Below are 15,981 nucleotides of genomic sequence, written 5' to 3' on the forward strand. Positions count from 1 at the left end.
GGGTTTCCCTTTTTATACTTGAAGGCTCCATTACACAAATTCCTCACCAAATTTACGAAGCCTCAGCAGTCTATTGAGATAAACAAACGAATTTGAATGAAATTTGAATGAATTCGTACGTTCATAACATCTATAATCAGCATTACATAATATAACTCGGGTGCGAAATCCCAACGTTATCAAGCGACTTTTCGACCACTCGTTTCAAAAACATTATCCTAGGCCTAAATATCATCTTCATCAGAAAAGACGTCTTCACCTCTCTTTCGGCGAGCTGCACGCTCCTTCTTCTTCTTTCTAAGCTCAGATCCAGTGAGTTTCTTCTTCTTCTCGACAACAATCTGTATATAAAGTTAGATGAGTTGGAGGAATTTTGGGGTGAGAACGGGAAAATATGGGGAGAACGGCGGGAACGGGTGAAAACTAACCTTATTGCCCATGGCATCGAAAGTCTCGGCGTCAGGATCATCCTTGTTCGTGAGACGGGGGCCAGAGCCTTGTCCCTGAACCCAGTTGTGGCCGGAGGGGGTCATCTTTCCGTCAACGACAGCCCAGACTTCCTCAGTGAGGTTCTCAGTGAACTCGCGGGAGTGAGTGATAATAACAACACCACCCTCGAAGGACTTAAGAGCCTTGGACAGAGCACCCAGGGAGTCACGGTCCAGGTAGTTGGTGGGTTCGTCGAGGACGATAACGTGAGGACGCTGCCAAGAGCAGGCGGCAAGGACGACCTTGACACGCTGACCACCGGACAGACCGCGCATACGGGAGTGAGAGACCAGCTCGGCGTCCAGACCGAACTGCTCGCAGTGGGCCTCAATTTCCTTACGGACCAGAGGACGGAACTGACCGCTGGCAAGGGCCTCCTTCTGATCAACGTCGGCAACCATCTTGGCGTGGGACTGGATGATCTCGGTACGAGGAATCCAGGCGTTGTCGCTGGTCATCATAGGAGTCCACTTCTCGCTCTTCATGCCGATGTTCTCACCAAGCAGGAAGGAACACTCGTACTCGTAGGTGTTCTTGAACTTACGACGAGAGTGGATGCCGATGACACGACGTTGGCTGCCGTCGATCTTGTAGATCTTGTCCATGGCCTTCTCGTCCTCATCGGTGACGATCTTGTTGGCACGGTCCATGGTCTCACGGTCCTCACCGGTCTGGAAACGCCACTGGATGTACTCAGAGGGGGTCGAGTCGAGATGGTTATCGATGTGAGCGAAGGCGTGCTGCTTGATGTAGGCGATACGGATGTTCTCATGCTGGTAGACGTCACCGGTGGTGGGGATCAATTCACCAGTCAGGACGTTGACCAGGGTGGATTTACCAGCACCGTTGGGACCGATGACGGCAATACGAGAGCCCAGCGACACCTGGAAGCTGATGTCGGAAAGCTGGGGACGGGGGGTTCCAGGGTACTGGAAGGACATGTTGGAGACACGGATAATGGCCTTGGCCTTGGTCTTGACACCCTCGAGGAAGCCGGGCTCGGGGAACTTGAACTCCATCTCGGAGGCACCAAGCTCGTAGTAGGAGCGAGCAGCGGGGACCTTCTTGACGAACTCACTCAGGGAACCACGGTAACGCTTAAGCTTGAAGCGCTCGTAGTGGACGACGTGCTGGATGACATTGTCCAAGAACTTGCTGTCGTGGGACACAATGATTGAAGTGCAAGGGGAGGTGCAGAGGTAGTTCTCCAACCAGGCGACGTTCTTGACATCCAAGTGGTTGGTAGGTTCGTCCAGAAGCAAAATATCAGGGCTTTCGAAGACGGCACGGGCAAGAGCCAGCTTCATCTTCCAACCACCAGACAGAGAGGTGATAGGACCCTCGAACTGTTCGCGGAGGAAGCCGAACTCCTCGAGCTTGGTCTCGACCTCAGTCTGCTGGATGTCAAGGCCAACCTCACGGAGCTTCTTCATGGTCCAGCCAATTACAGTCTGTTCAGTGTCGGCAGCATCCAAGTCGTGCTCGACGTAGACGGTCTTAACTTCGTCCTTCTTAGGGAAGCCCTCGAGCTGCTCGTTGTTGATAGCACGCATGAGGGTGGTCTTTCCGGTACCATTGGGACCCAGCAGACCGTAGCGCTGGCCACGCTTCAGACGCAGGTGAGTCTGGTTGAGCAGGATCTTGGCACCGTAGGCCAGGGAGAAAGTGCAGTTGCAAAGGTCCTCACCCTCTTCCTCATCAGAGGGAACGTCGTCGGCGGCCTGGGCATCGGGAGAGGCCTTCTTGCGAAGCTCCTCGGCGATGGGCTTGGCCTCGTCCTCGCCAATAAGGGTAGAGATATAGGGAAGAGCGTTCTGAGTCCAGCTGACAACTTCGCTCTCCTTCTCGTCGACAAGCTGACCGGCAATAGCAGCAACGTAGGTGAGGACGGCGTCGGCACCCTCGATCTTGCCCTTGAACTTGGGCTCAAGGATCTGCTTCAAGATAGCAGCAACAGTTTCGATGTCACCGGCGGTGGAGATCTCGGGGATCTTGCCATCCTTAACATCACCGACACGGATGAGGGTTTCCAAGGCCTGCTTGGTCTTACCACGGGCCTCAGGGTCGGCCAGGTTGTCGTGGTTCTTCTCCAGACGGGGCATCAACTTAGGCAAGAAGGGAGCGACAATCTGAGGGTCCTCCACGAGCTTACACATGTTGTCGACGATGACAGCAGACTTACGCTTGATAGCGGTCTCACGCTCATCGAGACCACGGTCAAGCAGGGGAACCATGATGGCAAGGGTAGGTCCCGTGACATCAGAAACGAAAGTGGTGGCACCCAGCAAGTGAACGGTCTCGGGGACGTTCTCGGGCTTGGCGATACACTTGATCAGTTCAGGAATGAAGCGCTCGATATCCTTGTTAACGATCAGACCGCAAACCTTCTCCATGGTGGAGTAAGCGGCCTTCTTGATCTCGGTCTTGGTATCCCACATGGCCTCGGAAACGACGGGGATCAGCTGAGGGACACGGAAGGAGAGCTGAGCGGGAGCCGATTCGACAAGCGAGGTGACGCACTCAAGAGCGCACATCTTCTCGGTCCACTTCTGGGCGTTGGCAAGAGACTCAAGGATGGGAGGAAGGACGGCCTTGACGGCATTGCCGTTAATGCCCTTGACAATGGCGATAGCAGCACCCTGAGCAGCGTTCTTGACGGGAACCATCTTGTCACCGACAGCAGCGAGGACTGGGCCCAGAAGGGTAACGAGATGGGGCTCAACACCAGAGGCGATAGTGGCGTGGGAGGCGACGGCCCGGATGGCATCGCAGGCACGCTCACGGGCGACGGCATCCTTCTTGTTGGCAAGCTGCTTCTTGAGAATCTCAACGGCTCTGGAAGATAAAGGATTCGGTTAGCGAATGGGTTCTTCCCTAGATAAAATTTCTTCTCTCGGAAGGGTGGAACTAAAAACACATACTTGAGGGGCAGAGCCTGCTCGGGAATAGGACCGCTCAGAAGGTGAGCAAGGTCGTTCGAAGCAGCATTCACCTCATCTTGGCTAGTAGAGATGTTGAGGTTCTTGATCAAGTCCTCGAGGACAGCGACGGACTGAGCAGTCTCCTTGCCGGAGACAGCAGGGACGGATGAAACATCGACAGCAGGCATTTTGTACGTGAAAAAACCGGAAAAAGAGACCGTTTACTCAAGGGAGGTAAAAGGGTTTGAAATAGAAATCAAAGCGAGAACGAGCAGAAAACCGTTCTATTGGGGTATCTCGATAAGAGGTGGCGGCCCACGAAAGACTGCGTCAGAAGCAAGACGCAGAAAGACGCTCTAAAAATGGCCAAATAAAATCTAAATTTTGTCTAGACAGGAAGACAATATGAAATAAAAGTAAAGAGAGGACCAGACCTCTAAGAGAAAAGAGATGAGGGTGAATGGGAAGGAGAAAAAGGAGGAGGGAAAAAAAGTGGATGAGAAAGATATTTATCGTTTGTGGCCTTTTTTTTTTTTTTGCCGCCCAACCCTCCAACTCAGCACCATTAAAAATTTTTTTTGTACGGCGCTAGTACCGAATCCAGCCTAGTACCGATGGCTGTCCAAGCAACCAACCCGATAGGGCCCGTGGCGCGGTAGGATCAATGTGCGACCTGTGATTGGTCCGTGGAGGGAAAAGGAAGGTTGTCGGAAAAAACCTTGTGTTCTTTGTCTACCTGATTCGGGTCGGTCAATCCGAGGTTGCAACAGCATCAAAACGTCTGGAATTTAGTCTCGGCAGCAAGGGAAGAACTTCACGTTCATGCTTTGGAAAATAGCGACATTTCGTTATTATTTTTTGATGACGTCTGCCTGTTTTTGGCTTGAGTTGGATAAACGCAGCACCTATTACCAGTAGAAAGTCAAGGATTGCCCAGCCAACCAGTCTATGTAGGTCCGATTGCAAGATGACACAAAGGCAGAGCCCCTTTTTTAAGAACTAGGCTGACGGCGTCTACGGTGTACTCATCCCTATCGATCTATCTGAATTCTCGGCGGTTACAGATTACGACTCGGGGGTGATGGTGCTAAGGTAAGCCCATCCCCAGGCTAATTTTGCAGTGGATGTTGCACATCCCTTGATAATCCTTCTTTTTGATGGACCAGAGTTCTCCAGTCCCTGACAGGTCGTGAATCCGGGGACGCAACCATATGGGATAGTCCAAGGCTAGTCTCCGTGTTAGGCCTGCAGATAAGTGCTATTTATGTCGCCACCCTCAGGTCGCTCGGGCTTGGTGGCGCAGTCGAAATTCTAGCCCCGTTTAAAGAAAAAACAAAAAAAGAAAAAGAAACGAAAAAGAAAATAAAAACTAGCCTGAACAAAATGATGGTTCGCTGCGAGGATTAAAGAAAGTTAAGCGGAGCCATGGACTATCAAAGACCTTCTTCCGTTCTCGCCCGCAACTCAGACATCTGTCCTCGATAATTTGCTACGTTGGCATACACCTCATATTACCTGTTTCGGCCGCCGCAGGCGTATAGATAAATTAATACCCAAGAATAGGGGGTAGATACATAGCATATAGCAAATCGGTGTCCCCTATTTCGATTGACGCTCTGGGTCTGTCTGTGCTATTCTCGAGAGCTGAGCTGGCCCCTTGGAGTGAAAGGACTATTGGAAATAAGAGATTGTCTTAATATGAGTACAGGTCGGAAGTTAGGTTTCGCGAGTAGCCAGATGTGTCTTGGATCAGGCACAGCTTGACTGGTTATTACTCGTCGCACCCCCAACGGCTGAAACGGACGGCTTACTAGAGCTCTGCTCATCACCGCCATTTTTTATTCTTGCATCTCACCGCTGAATGCATATGATTTTGCTAAGCTAGTACGAGATCTCTGTAGCAATGTACTGTAGAATGTAGCCTGGCAGAAAAATATTGATTTCTGTGGCTTGTGGAAAGGGGGAAGAAAAGAAAACAAAAAAAAATTTAAATTTCAATCCTTATCGTGCTTATCCCTTATCCCCCCGTTATCGACTATCGGAATTTGAGTTTTATTCCTGATACCAATTCTCCGGGTTCCGCCCACTCCTTTGGCTTACCCCCGCGAAAATCACGGAGATGGTGGCAATGCTGAGGGGGGGTGGAAATAATAACTCAGTAAAAAAGAAAAAGAAAAAAAGAAAATGCAACAAAACTAGGAGGCGGTGGACTTTTTTTTTTTTTTTTTTTTCAAAAATTTCTCTCGTTTTTTCCTGGTCGCAGTCAGCCTGAATCAATCAAAGTTTTAATCCAATGCCTTGCTCCTACGTTCGTTGACGTCTCCTACTTGACCCGATCGACACCTAGGCACTTTGTATTTAATATAACTACGGATACACAACATCGACGTTTTTCATTTAGCGATCTTTCATTCAGTACCACTAAAATTCTACTATTCCGTACTCTAATACTCACCTAGTTAATCATCAAGGTAGGTAATTAATTAGGTAGTTCCCTGATTTGATTCTAAAACGACATTCGTCATAATCTACTAATCACTCTCACCACCATCGACCAATTACGTCTGAAAGGATACCAAACCAATGGAAAGGCTTGATTTTTAACTCTATTCACTATCCGGTTCTCCAGCTGCGCGTGGCTACCATACTCAGGTAGTCTGTTGTTGCCACTGCTGCCATTGCAGCTACCTTATTTTGTATATCTGCCAATAAGGTGGATAGGTTTGTATCGCAGCGTAATGGTTCCGTCACTCTGATCGGATATGGCTAGTCAGCTGGGTTGACCATTCGATATTGATGAATTTAGAACGAGCATTGTCTACCTAAGTAGTTCCTAACCGATATCCCATGTGTAACGACTGGGTTCCAGTGTGGCAACATCATATCTAAGCTAAAAGTCCCATTGATGTCATGGGGTTCAGTTAATGAGTCGAAATGTAGCGGGAAAAAAAAAAAAGGAAACGAGTATAAAGAATTAATGATTAAGTACCGATACAGTCTGCGACATCGAACCACACTAATTGATACAATACAACAACAGGGGCGTCCAACCTCAACCTTCACTCGAGCAGCATAACAATCATCACAGAATTCAAACAACTTTAAAAGCAATCAGTCAGAGTCGTCACTAGAGCTAGAGCTGGAGCTGGAGCTAGAGCTAGAGCTAGAACTGGATGAGCTCGAACTGGAGCCTGAACTCCGACTAATACTTCGCTTCACCGCCCAGTGTTTCTTTCTCTTGTGCCTCTTACGCCTGCTCAGAAACAAGTTAGAGACAAGGCACATTCAACAACAAAGGTGGCCATGTCTTACAGCTTGTTAGCTATGCCCATCCCTGCAGCACCGGCTAATGCACCTCCAGCTGTGCTCAACAATCCACCTCCAAGTTTATGGCCCACAAGACCACCGGCGCCGGCACCAAGCAGTGATGAGCCAAGGCCCTTTTCGCCCTGTGGCTTTCCAGGACCTGGATTATGTCCATGCTGCTGAGAGTCTTCCGGTTTCGTATTATAATATGAGGCACTCTCTCCCTGGACAGGCGGCTCCTGCTGCTGAGCATAGGGCGCCTGGCTATACCCATAGCCATAGTTCATATCTTGGTGATAGCCACGTTCGTTTGTATACCCACCCTGTGGAATTCCACCATGTGGGGGCGCATAGGCCTGTTCGCTGTAAGGAGGAGGAGGGCCATAGTAGGGGTTATTCGGACGAGTCTCGTAGGGTGGCTTAGCAACAAGGGCTTGTTAGTTGGTGGTGATGTGGAGAGAACCATACGACTTACGGTGGGTGGAAAGTGTATATGCTGTGACTGGCCATATTGGTCCTGCCTAGGCGGATAGTTGATCGGCTGTCCCTGATAATATCCACCATACTGGCCGGTACTGCCCTGAGGTGAGCCGTATTGGTTGTAGTTATGCCTGTTGTAAGAGTCCGACATGATCGAGTACTGGTTAAGTGATAGGAGCGCGAATGAACGTAGTGGTAGCGGTGGGGATATATCGATATGGTATATCTAAGTCCTCTAGTATAGAGTGTGCATGAAAATTGAAAAGAATGACTCGTCCAGATGTTTATCGATGAACAGTGACTGACCAACAAGGAAGGAACTATGGGGCCGATCTTACGTTTAGGGTTGACAACTCAGAATTGCGTAGATAATACGAGAAAATTAGTCACTAACAGCCTGTGCTTGCCAGATATAGCTCCAATTCATCATTATGATACGAAGGCATGGTGTTAATTATCTAGGGAAGATATCCTGTAATTGTACAATCATCAATCAAGGCAGTAACATTCCAGTACTCAAGCCTTTCTTTCTGGCCTAGCGAAACTAACCACTTGACATAGCATAGGGTCATACTGTGCAGCTCAGCCTGCCCTTTACTGCTGGAGATTGAGCCTGTTTGATAGCCCTGTCAGCAATGGTCCGATACTGGGCACAATATTGGACAAGGTCCATTATAGTGTTGTCCGTCCTGACCATCGGCATACTGAAAAAAAGGCATTCCACATCATGCATTAGCTCGATGTCCGTGCTTCCTCTGGCAGCATGCGGATACTGCACAATTAATATAGAAAGGATCATAACTGCAAAGACTGCAAAATATGCCACCGAGCTGCTCACAGATGTTAGCCAATACACGACTCCTCCCTGCTTGAAAGTTGCACTCACCCGGCAAAGAGCGTATGGTCTCGGGGAATGTGGTGGACTAGCCGCATTGATGTTCGTGCTGCACGCGCGCACAGCTGGGCTGATATAAAGACTCGTGGATTCGACGAACGGATGGATGGAAACTGACCAAGAGGTTTCAGGCCCATTGACCACGTTGCCCGTGTAATTGCTCTCCTATGAATCATCAACAGACAGCTGTAGTAGCTGAAATGCATGTACAAAATAGACAGGTGCGGATCCCGTCTAACAACGTCTTCGGGTTGGGCAGTGTCCGGCCGATATTCCTTCGGCACATTGTCCTTCCAGTCTTGAAGAAGCGAATCAAGTTTCCCGACAGCTGCAATAACCTCCGAGTCACTTTTTTCGCGAGCAGACGTGGAGTAAAGTTCTCGATATACATGAAGTTTGATTGTTGAAAACTTGCAGAATGTATCCAATAAGTCAAAGTTTCCTAGGACTCCATAGGGAAGGTATAGAATCGAGTGATCTATGCAGTCATCGGGAAGGCTCTGCGGTATATTCGAGGCGCGCGGTATGGGAGGTGTTGACAGCCGGAGAGAGTTACTGGAAGAAGTTGGTGAGACTGGAACAGTTTGTCATGGAATGAATGTGCGGGGAATGCCTATACTTTATATCAAGATCGTAGCCAATCGCAAGAATCCTTCGGTACGCAGGAGCATGGCTACATTCTGCAGGATTCAATCCATGCAAAATACGAATCGCTAGCGAGACAAATGTGTGTGATGGATTGCCACTGAACGTCCCGATGAGATATGCAGCCTAGGATTGAGTGAGTATTTGGCTGCATAAGAGAACTATCACGGAGCCTCACCATTGCCAAAAGGGCCTGTGCCGACAAAAGATGAGGTTGATCACTGAAGAAACTATTTAGCGAGAGGGTGGCGTTCTTCCAAAAAAAAACCACGCTTTGGAATGAAAATTGGGTTCGAAGGCGCATGACAGCGCTAGTGTAGCATTTATACAAGCCCACCATCGAGGAGATGAGCGTGGATGGACAGGATATTCATGTTCGACCCGACATATGAAGTCTTGTTCGTCAAATAAAGGGCAAAATGGGTTAATTTTTCTAAAAAAGACATTGAAAAGATGCATAGCAAGGCCTTTTGGTGGCAATGGTATAAACGGCTGGGACAGACATATGTCGAGAAATGGATCATTGTCGACAGTGTCAAATTGGCGAGGAAATGGAGACCATAGGTCCTCCAGGTTGAGCATGCCAGGGCCAGCCTTATCATGCAGCCATTGTTCCCCGTCGGGCGAAAATATTGAGAAAGGTAACGACGAGCCCAGATCAACCGAGCTGCTGTCAGTGCAGAGAATATCCCTGGAGTGATGTAGAAGATTGCCATAATTCTGGGGTTTGTCCACAAGGCATCTTGGCAACATGAAACATGGTGACGTGAATAAGAGATCTCTATTCATTCTGGGTTCATCATATGCCTCATACCAGAAAGTAGAAGACAGGTCTTCCGCCATAGAGCATTCTTTGCCATTCTGGAATAAAGAATCATACAGATCGAGTTCCACAGGAAGAGACGGTAGTGGATGCTCATCTAAATCATGCATCAATGCCTCAACCCCATCAGTATACAGCCCTTCGCCCAAAGAAGACGTAAAACTAGCTCCTTGGGAGCCAGGATATTTCCCTTGCTGGCCGACAAGCACACATTCGGATCGACGTCTCTCACATGCCCGACACCTGCTTTTCCTACCAGACATTTCACACTTTACTTTGCGACGGCGACATGATAGACATGCCTAGTAGGTTCTCTAGTTCAGTATGTGCAGGCACGTTGATAGTACCAGATGGGAGATGTCGAACCTTGGCAGCACGCATGCGCTGATAGCCATGATTTTCATCCATACTCAAGTGTCAGCGTATCGTTCATTCCATAGAGTTATTAAACATATGTTACATTATGACTGTGAGCGAGGAGGAGATGCTAAAGAGCTGCCGGGCGGACCGAGCAGGAGGAATCGACCGGGATCCCACTGTGGAGCGTAACTGACCATCCACAAGGCATCCCGAGGAATCTTTCACTTTGGAGTTGGTCGCTCCGAGCGTATTGATTACCGCCGCCTGCCATGTGAATACGGTGTTATTACCGCCGGTAGTGGAACTGAATCCGCGGAACCCAACCTCATATACACTGCCAACTCTCTTGTCTACATAAGATGATTGAGGCCACCCCACAATGGATATAATGGGTCTTGATACATTCGGATAGGCAATCTCCGAGCCGTATGTTACAAAGGCCTGTTATCTCCTGCGGATCAACCTCCCTTGGAGCACGATGGAGGTTACTCTCTGTAATAGGCTGGTTGATCATCCCTGACTCTCTGCTAAAATAAAATTTGTAATTGGAGATGCGTTATGCGCTTATTCTCACTTGCCTCTCCGTGATGTCTCCACCAGAGGTTTGTTCCGAGCCCTTGGTCTCTGTGGAATGCGAATATGCTTATAGAACTAAGCCACGACATGCGGATCAACCAGGACTGGCTCCTCCACGGAAATCAAAGTCCCGGTCGGTGTTGATGCAATAGTCATCTGAAATGTGAATGTGATTCGGCACTGAGATCTCGCACGGGTTAGATTGAGGGCCATATAAAGGGACGCTTATCCCCTAGATGGAACATTGTGTTTGTTTCTCTGAGAACCGAACGCTCATTTGAGGTCAGAAGGGCATACTCTCGTTTTCCACTTCCCAGGAACCTTTGCATCATTAAGAGTTCGCTACTGGATAGTCGCATCATGTCAGTGTTTGGTGGTATTCCACCCTTGGATGACCCACGGCACGCAGGCGCTCGGCCTGACCATGAATCGATTGGCCAATATGAAACGGATACGGCGCCAAGCCGGACAAATATGGACGAAAGACATGACTCCGAGAAGGAAGAGGGCATGGAAGAGGAGGTCGAGCAAATGGTACGACAGCTTACTCTCCAGTCTACCCACTTCTCCACAAGCGGTGCAAACAACCCATTCTTTGAGGAGAATAAGGAATCAACGTGGCATCCAGATAGCCCTTTCTTCAAGATCAAAGACTGGATACGATCTCTACTAGCTGCACAGTCGCGTAATCCGAGTCGATTTCGCCAGCGCAGTGCTGGCGTTGCATTTAAGAACTTATATGTTCATGGCTTTGGTAGCCCAACGGATTATCAAAAAGATGTTTTAAATTCGATCTTGGGTAGTGGAGGCCTTCTGCGCCGAATAATTGGAAGCGGTTTTCAAAAAGTTCAGATATTGAATGATTTCAACGGGCTGATCCGTAGCGGCGAGATGCTGCTCGTCTTAGGTCGTCCAGGGAGGTAAGTCTATTTCGCATAGAAGGTAATGCTGCTTGAATTGACGAACTAGTCTAACCACGGTAGTGCTTGATGCAGTGGTTGCTCTACGTTTCTCAAGACAATTGCCGGGGAAATGAACGGGATTTATGTCCATGAAGATAGTTACATGAACTACCAAGGTGCGTGCCTGGATCTATAATAAATTTGCACCAAGAACGATTTCTTATGATGTTGCTGTAGGAATATCTTCCGACGATATGCAAGGAAAGTTTCGCGGCGAAGCACTGTTTAGTGCAGAAACGGACGTTCATTTCCCTCAGCTGACTGTCGGTGACACTTTGACCTTCGCAGCTCAGGCGCGGGCGCCACGTACGCGCTTCCCTGGTCTGAGCCGCAAAGAATATGCATGCCATGTCCGTGATGTGGTGATGACTATGCTGGGCCTGCGGCACACTTTCAATACTCGCGTAGGCAATGACTTTGTCCGCGGTGTCAGTGGTGGTGAGCGCAAGCGAGTGAGTATTGCAGAAGCCATTCTTAGCGGCGCGCCGCTGCAATGCTGGGATAACAGTACTCGGGGGCTGGATAGTGCCAATGCCTTGGAGTTCTGCAAAAATCTGCAATTAATGAGTAATTATGCCGGTACAACACCATGTGTCGCAATATATCAAGCCTCCCAGAAAGCTTACAATGTAAGTTGTCTTAGGGCGTACAGTTGGGGTGTTCCACTAATTGTCTATATTTAGGTCTTTGATAAAGTCGTGGTTCTCTACGAAGGTCATCAGATTTACTTTGGTCCGACCAACGAGGCACGTCAATTCTTCACTGACATGGGCTTTGATTGTCCACAGCGTCAAACCACCGCAGATTTCCTTACGTCATTGACTAGTCCCACTGAGCGCAGAGTAAAGGCAGGGTATGAAAGCAAAGTGCCTCGAACACCGGTGGAATTTGCAACAAGATGGCGGAATAGCACAGAGTTTGCCATGCTTATGCGGGAAATCGACGAGTTTGACAAGGAGTTCCCAATTGGGGGAGAATCATATACTGCCTTTGGAGAGGCCCGCCAGTTGATGAAATCAAAACAGCAGTTAGTTGCCCTCGCCTTCCAACAAGTCCTATTTGGATTGTTTCCTTTATAACATCAGTACTATAGGAGAGCTGCATCACCATATACACTTTCCGTTGTTCAACAGGTTAATCTGTGTCTGGTACGCGGCTTTCAACGCCTTAAAGGTGATGCTAGCTTGACCTTAACAGCCATTTTCGGGAACTTCTTCATCTCCCTCATTTTAGGGAGTGTGTTTTATGATATGCCTTCTGATACATCGAGCTTCTTTTCCCGTGGCGTCCTTCTTTTCTATGCAGTCCTAATGAGTGCATTCAGTAGTGCACTTGAGGTCCGTCATATCTGTCCATATGCTGGGGAATCATCTAACCTGTCATAGATTTTGACACTCTACGCTCAACGACCCATTGTTGAAAAACAGGCACGATATGCTTTCTACCATCCGTTTGCGGAAGCAATCGCATCTATGTTGTGTGATCTTCCTTATAAAATAACCAACTCAGTGACATTTAATCTTCCACTTTATCTCCTTTCTAACTTACGCCGGGAGCCGGGCGCTTTCTTTATTTTCTGGCTTTTCTCAATAGTAACAACGCTAACCATGTCAATGATATTCCGGTCGATTGGTGCCTCCTCACGATCACTGGCTCAAGCTTTGGTACCAGCAGCTATACTTATTTTGGGCCTAGTCATATATACAGGCTTTATTATCCCAACTCGGAATATGCTGGGCTGGTCAAGATGGATGAATTACATTGACCCCATTGCATATGCCTTTGAAAGCTTTATGGTGAATGAGTTTAGTGGCCGGGAGTTTCCTTGCATGTCGTTTGTTCCATCTGGTCCAGGCTATGAGAATGTTGATCCTACGAATCAAATTTGCAGTACAGTCTCATCCAGACCGGGTGTTCCTAGCATCGACGGGGGCGCCTATCTGTCCCTCGCCTATAAATACACGCACGCCCATCTTTGGCGTAACCTAGGCATTATGATAGGTTTTATGATCTTCTTCATGCTTGTGTATCTCATCGCTACCGAGCTTGTCTCTGAAGCTCTATCAAAAGGAGAGGTACTAATTTTTCGCCGTGGCCATCAGCCTAAGAAAACCCAAGACACTGAGACTCCCTTAGACACGGAGTTTAAGGAAGATGGCCAGTTGCAACAAGGATCTGCAACTATACAACGGCAGACTGCAATTTTCCACTGGCAGGATCTTTCATATGACATCAAGATTAAAGGAGAGCCACGCCGCATTCTGGACCAGGTGAATGGATGGGTGAAGCCTGGCACTGCCACTGCATTGATGGTACGTTTTTTTGTCCTTATAAGTGGATATTTTTTGCCAACAGCAAGTAGGGTGTTTCAGGTGCTGGGAAAACCACATTACTCGATGTTCTTGCTACCAGAGTGACAATGGGTGTTGTCACCGGTGAGGTCCTAGTAGATGGTCACCCCCGCGATGATTCATTTCAGCGCAAGACCGGCTACGTTCAGCAACAAGATGCCCACTTAAAAACATCTACAGTACGAGAGGCTCTTCGGTTTAGTGCCCTGCTCAGACAACCTGCACATATTAGCCGACAAGAAAAACTGGATTATGTAGAAGAAGTGCTTGACCTCCTCGGCATGCGATCGTATGCCGACGCTGTCGTGGGTGTTCCAGGAGAGGGTATGTTTTTTTTTGGCCGTTTACTACGAGATATTCCATAACTTTAAGATCTGTCATGTGCCATGTATTGACTTGACTTTAGGACTTAATGTTGAGCAACGGAAGCGTTTGACCATCGGTGTAGAGCTAGCTGCCAGGCCACAGTTACTGCTCTTCCTTGACGAGCCAACATCGGGATTGGATAGCCAAACGTCATGGTCAATCCTCGACCTTATTGAAACACTTACAAAGCACGGTCAAGCTATTCTATGCACCATTCACCAACCGTCTGCAATGCTATTCCAGAGATTTGATCGGTTGCTATTTCTAGCAAAAGGGGGTAGGACTGTATACTTTGGAGAAATTGGCGAGAACTCTTCGACATTGTCGAATTATTTTATCTCCAATGGAGGTCACCCGCTGTCACAGGGTGAAAACCCAGCCGAATGGATGCTAGATGTCATCGGAGCCGCTCCTGGATCCCACAGCGATATTGACTGGCCGGAAGTATGGAACAATAGTCCTGAAAAGCGAGCAGTATGCGATCATTTGGCAGAGTTAAAGTCAACACTGTCCCAGCGCCCTAGGGAGTCTGGTACGAAGGATGATTATCGGGAGTTTGCAGCCCCGACATCAGTTCAACTGAAAGAATGCCTTTTGCGCGTGTTCTCCCAATACTGGAGAACCCCATCTTACATCTATTCTAAGATTGTGCTATCCATTCTAACTGCGCTATACAATGGCTTCTCATTTTTTAAGGCCAAAAATACGCAGCAAGGTCTCCAGAATCAGATGTTCAGTATCTTTATGCTTATGACCATCTTTGGGAATCTCGTGCAACAGATCATGCCCAATTTTATTATCCAACGCTCCATCTACGAGGTCCGCGAGCGTCCATCTAAGATGTACTCTTGGCGCGTTTTTATGGCTAGCAATATCCTCGTGGAATTACCGTGGAACTTGCTCGTTGCAATCCTTATGTTCTTTTGTTGGTACTACCCAGTCGGGCTATATAAGAATGCTGAACCAACGGACTCTGTTCACGAGCGTGGTGCACTTATGTTCCTGCTCCTGCTTACTTTTCTGTGGTTTACATCTACTTTCTCGCACATGGTTATTGCCGGCGTCGAAAATGCCGAAACAGGGGGCAACATTGCCAATCTCATTTTTGTCCTGCTATTACTTTTCTGCGGGTTAGTCTCTGTTTTCATTTCTGGGACCTGTCAAAGAGCCCATAGCTAACCATAGGAACCATAGTGTCGTCGCCACCCCGGAAGCCATGCCCAGGTTTTGGATTTTTATGTACCGCCTATCCCCGTTCACGTATCTCGTCTCCGGGATGTTATCCACTGCGGTCAGTGGAACCGAAGTTAACTGTGACCCTATCGAAACACTGAAAGTCGACCCCCCTGGGAATCAAACATGCTATGAGTACCTGAGTGCCTTCGCTGTGAATGCTGGGGGACGGGTTCAGAATCCAAACGCAACAAGTGCATGTGCATACTGTACCATGTCGAAAACGGACGAATTTCTTGCGCACGTCCACAGCTACTGGGGTGATGCGTGGCGCAATTTTGGGCTCATGTGGGCTTACATTGCGTTTAACATTGTGGCTGCTATCGGTATCTACTGGTTGGCAAGGGTTCCCAAAGGAAGCAAGACTAAGGGTAGCGCTTAGCTTGATATCAAGGTTTTGTCGGGACATCACAATCAGAAGGGGCTAATAGAGGAGCTGTATTATTTTTTTGTCGATTCTTGTGTTCCAAATTTTGTCAGCTTTTCTCAGGCATATTTCTTTGTATTTAGAGTATCGTTCACTAGACTGCTAAATTGAATAGACAGGATATCTGCCCTTGGACATTCTCTAGTA

The 15,981-nt window shown here is 48.2% G+C and overlaps 5 protein-coding genes across 5 annotated transcripts; 2 read left to right on the forward strand and 3 right to left on the reverse strand.

Annotated features, from left to right (window-relative positions):
- Nucleotides 1-224: 224 nt before the first annotated feature.
- Nucleotides 225-3,598, reverse strand: TEF3 (putative translation elongation factor eEF-3; the record flags this gene model as incomplete). Its single annotated transcript, XM_033570262.1, has 3 exons — nt 225-341; nt 429-3,324; nt 3,411-3,598. 3 exons carry the CDS (start codon nt 3,596-3,598, stop codon nt 225-227), a joined length of 3,201 nt encoding a protein of 1,066 aa, XP_033426294.1.
- Nucleotides 3,599-6,718: 3,120 nt separating this feature from the next.
- Nucleotides 6,719-7,347, reverse strand: ATNIH1004_005613 (putative glutamine-serine rich protein MS8; the record flags this gene model as incomplete). Its single annotated transcript, XM_033570263.1, has 2 exons — nt 6,719-7,135; nt 7,192-7,347. 2 exons carry the CDS (start codon nt 7,345-7,347, stop codon nt 6,719-6,721), a joined length of 573 nt encoding a protein of 190 aa, XP_033426295.1.
- A 644-nt stretch (nt 7,348-7,991) lies between these two features.
- ATNIH1004_005614 (fungal specific transcription factor domain-containing protein) lies at nt 7,992-8,917 on the reverse strand (the record flags this gene model as incomplete). Its single annotated transcript, XM_033570264.1, has 5 exons — nt 7,992-7,997; nt 8,083-8,256; nt 8,331-8,646; nt 8,711-8,862; nt 8,915-8,917. 5 exons carry the CDS (start codon nt 8,915-8,917, stop codon nt 7,992-7,994), a joined length of 651 nt encoding a protein of 216 aa, XP_033426296.1.
- Nucleotides 8,918-10,855: 1,938 nt separating this feature from the next.
- On the forward strand, nt 10,856-12,536 carry ATNIH1004_005615 (uncharacterized protein; the record flags this gene model as incomplete). The annotated part of the gene is made up of 4 exons (XM_033570265.1): nt 10,856-11,415; nt 11,491-11,573; nt 11,635-12,086; nt 12,141-12,536. 4 exons carry the CDS (start codon nt 10,856-10,858, stop codon nt 12,534-12,536), a joined length of 1,491 nt encoding a protein of 496 aa, XP_033426297.1.
- Nucleotides 12,537-13,187: 651 nt separating this feature from the next.
- ATNIH1004_005616 (uncharacterized protein) lies at nt 13,188-15,789 on the forward strand (the record flags this gene model as incomplete). The annotated part of the gene is made up of 4 exons (XM_033570266.1): nt 13,188-13,769; nt 13,820-14,132; nt 14,215-15,304; nt 15,369-15,789. 4 exons carry the CDS (start codon nt 13,188-13,190, stop codon nt 15,787-15,789), a joined length of 2,406 nt encoding a protein of 801 aa, XP_033426298.1.
- Nucleotides 15,790-15,981: the final 192 nt, after the last annotated feature.

This window comes from Aspergillus tanneri (assembly GCF_003426965.1).
Source record: "Aspergillus tanneri strain NIH1004 chromosome Unknown AapTan_4_pilon_pilon_pilon, whole genome shotgun sequence".
Taxonomy (NCBI): Eukaryota; Fungi; Ascomycota; class Eurotiomycetes; order Eurotiales; family Aspergillaceae; genus Aspergillus; species Aspergillus tanneri.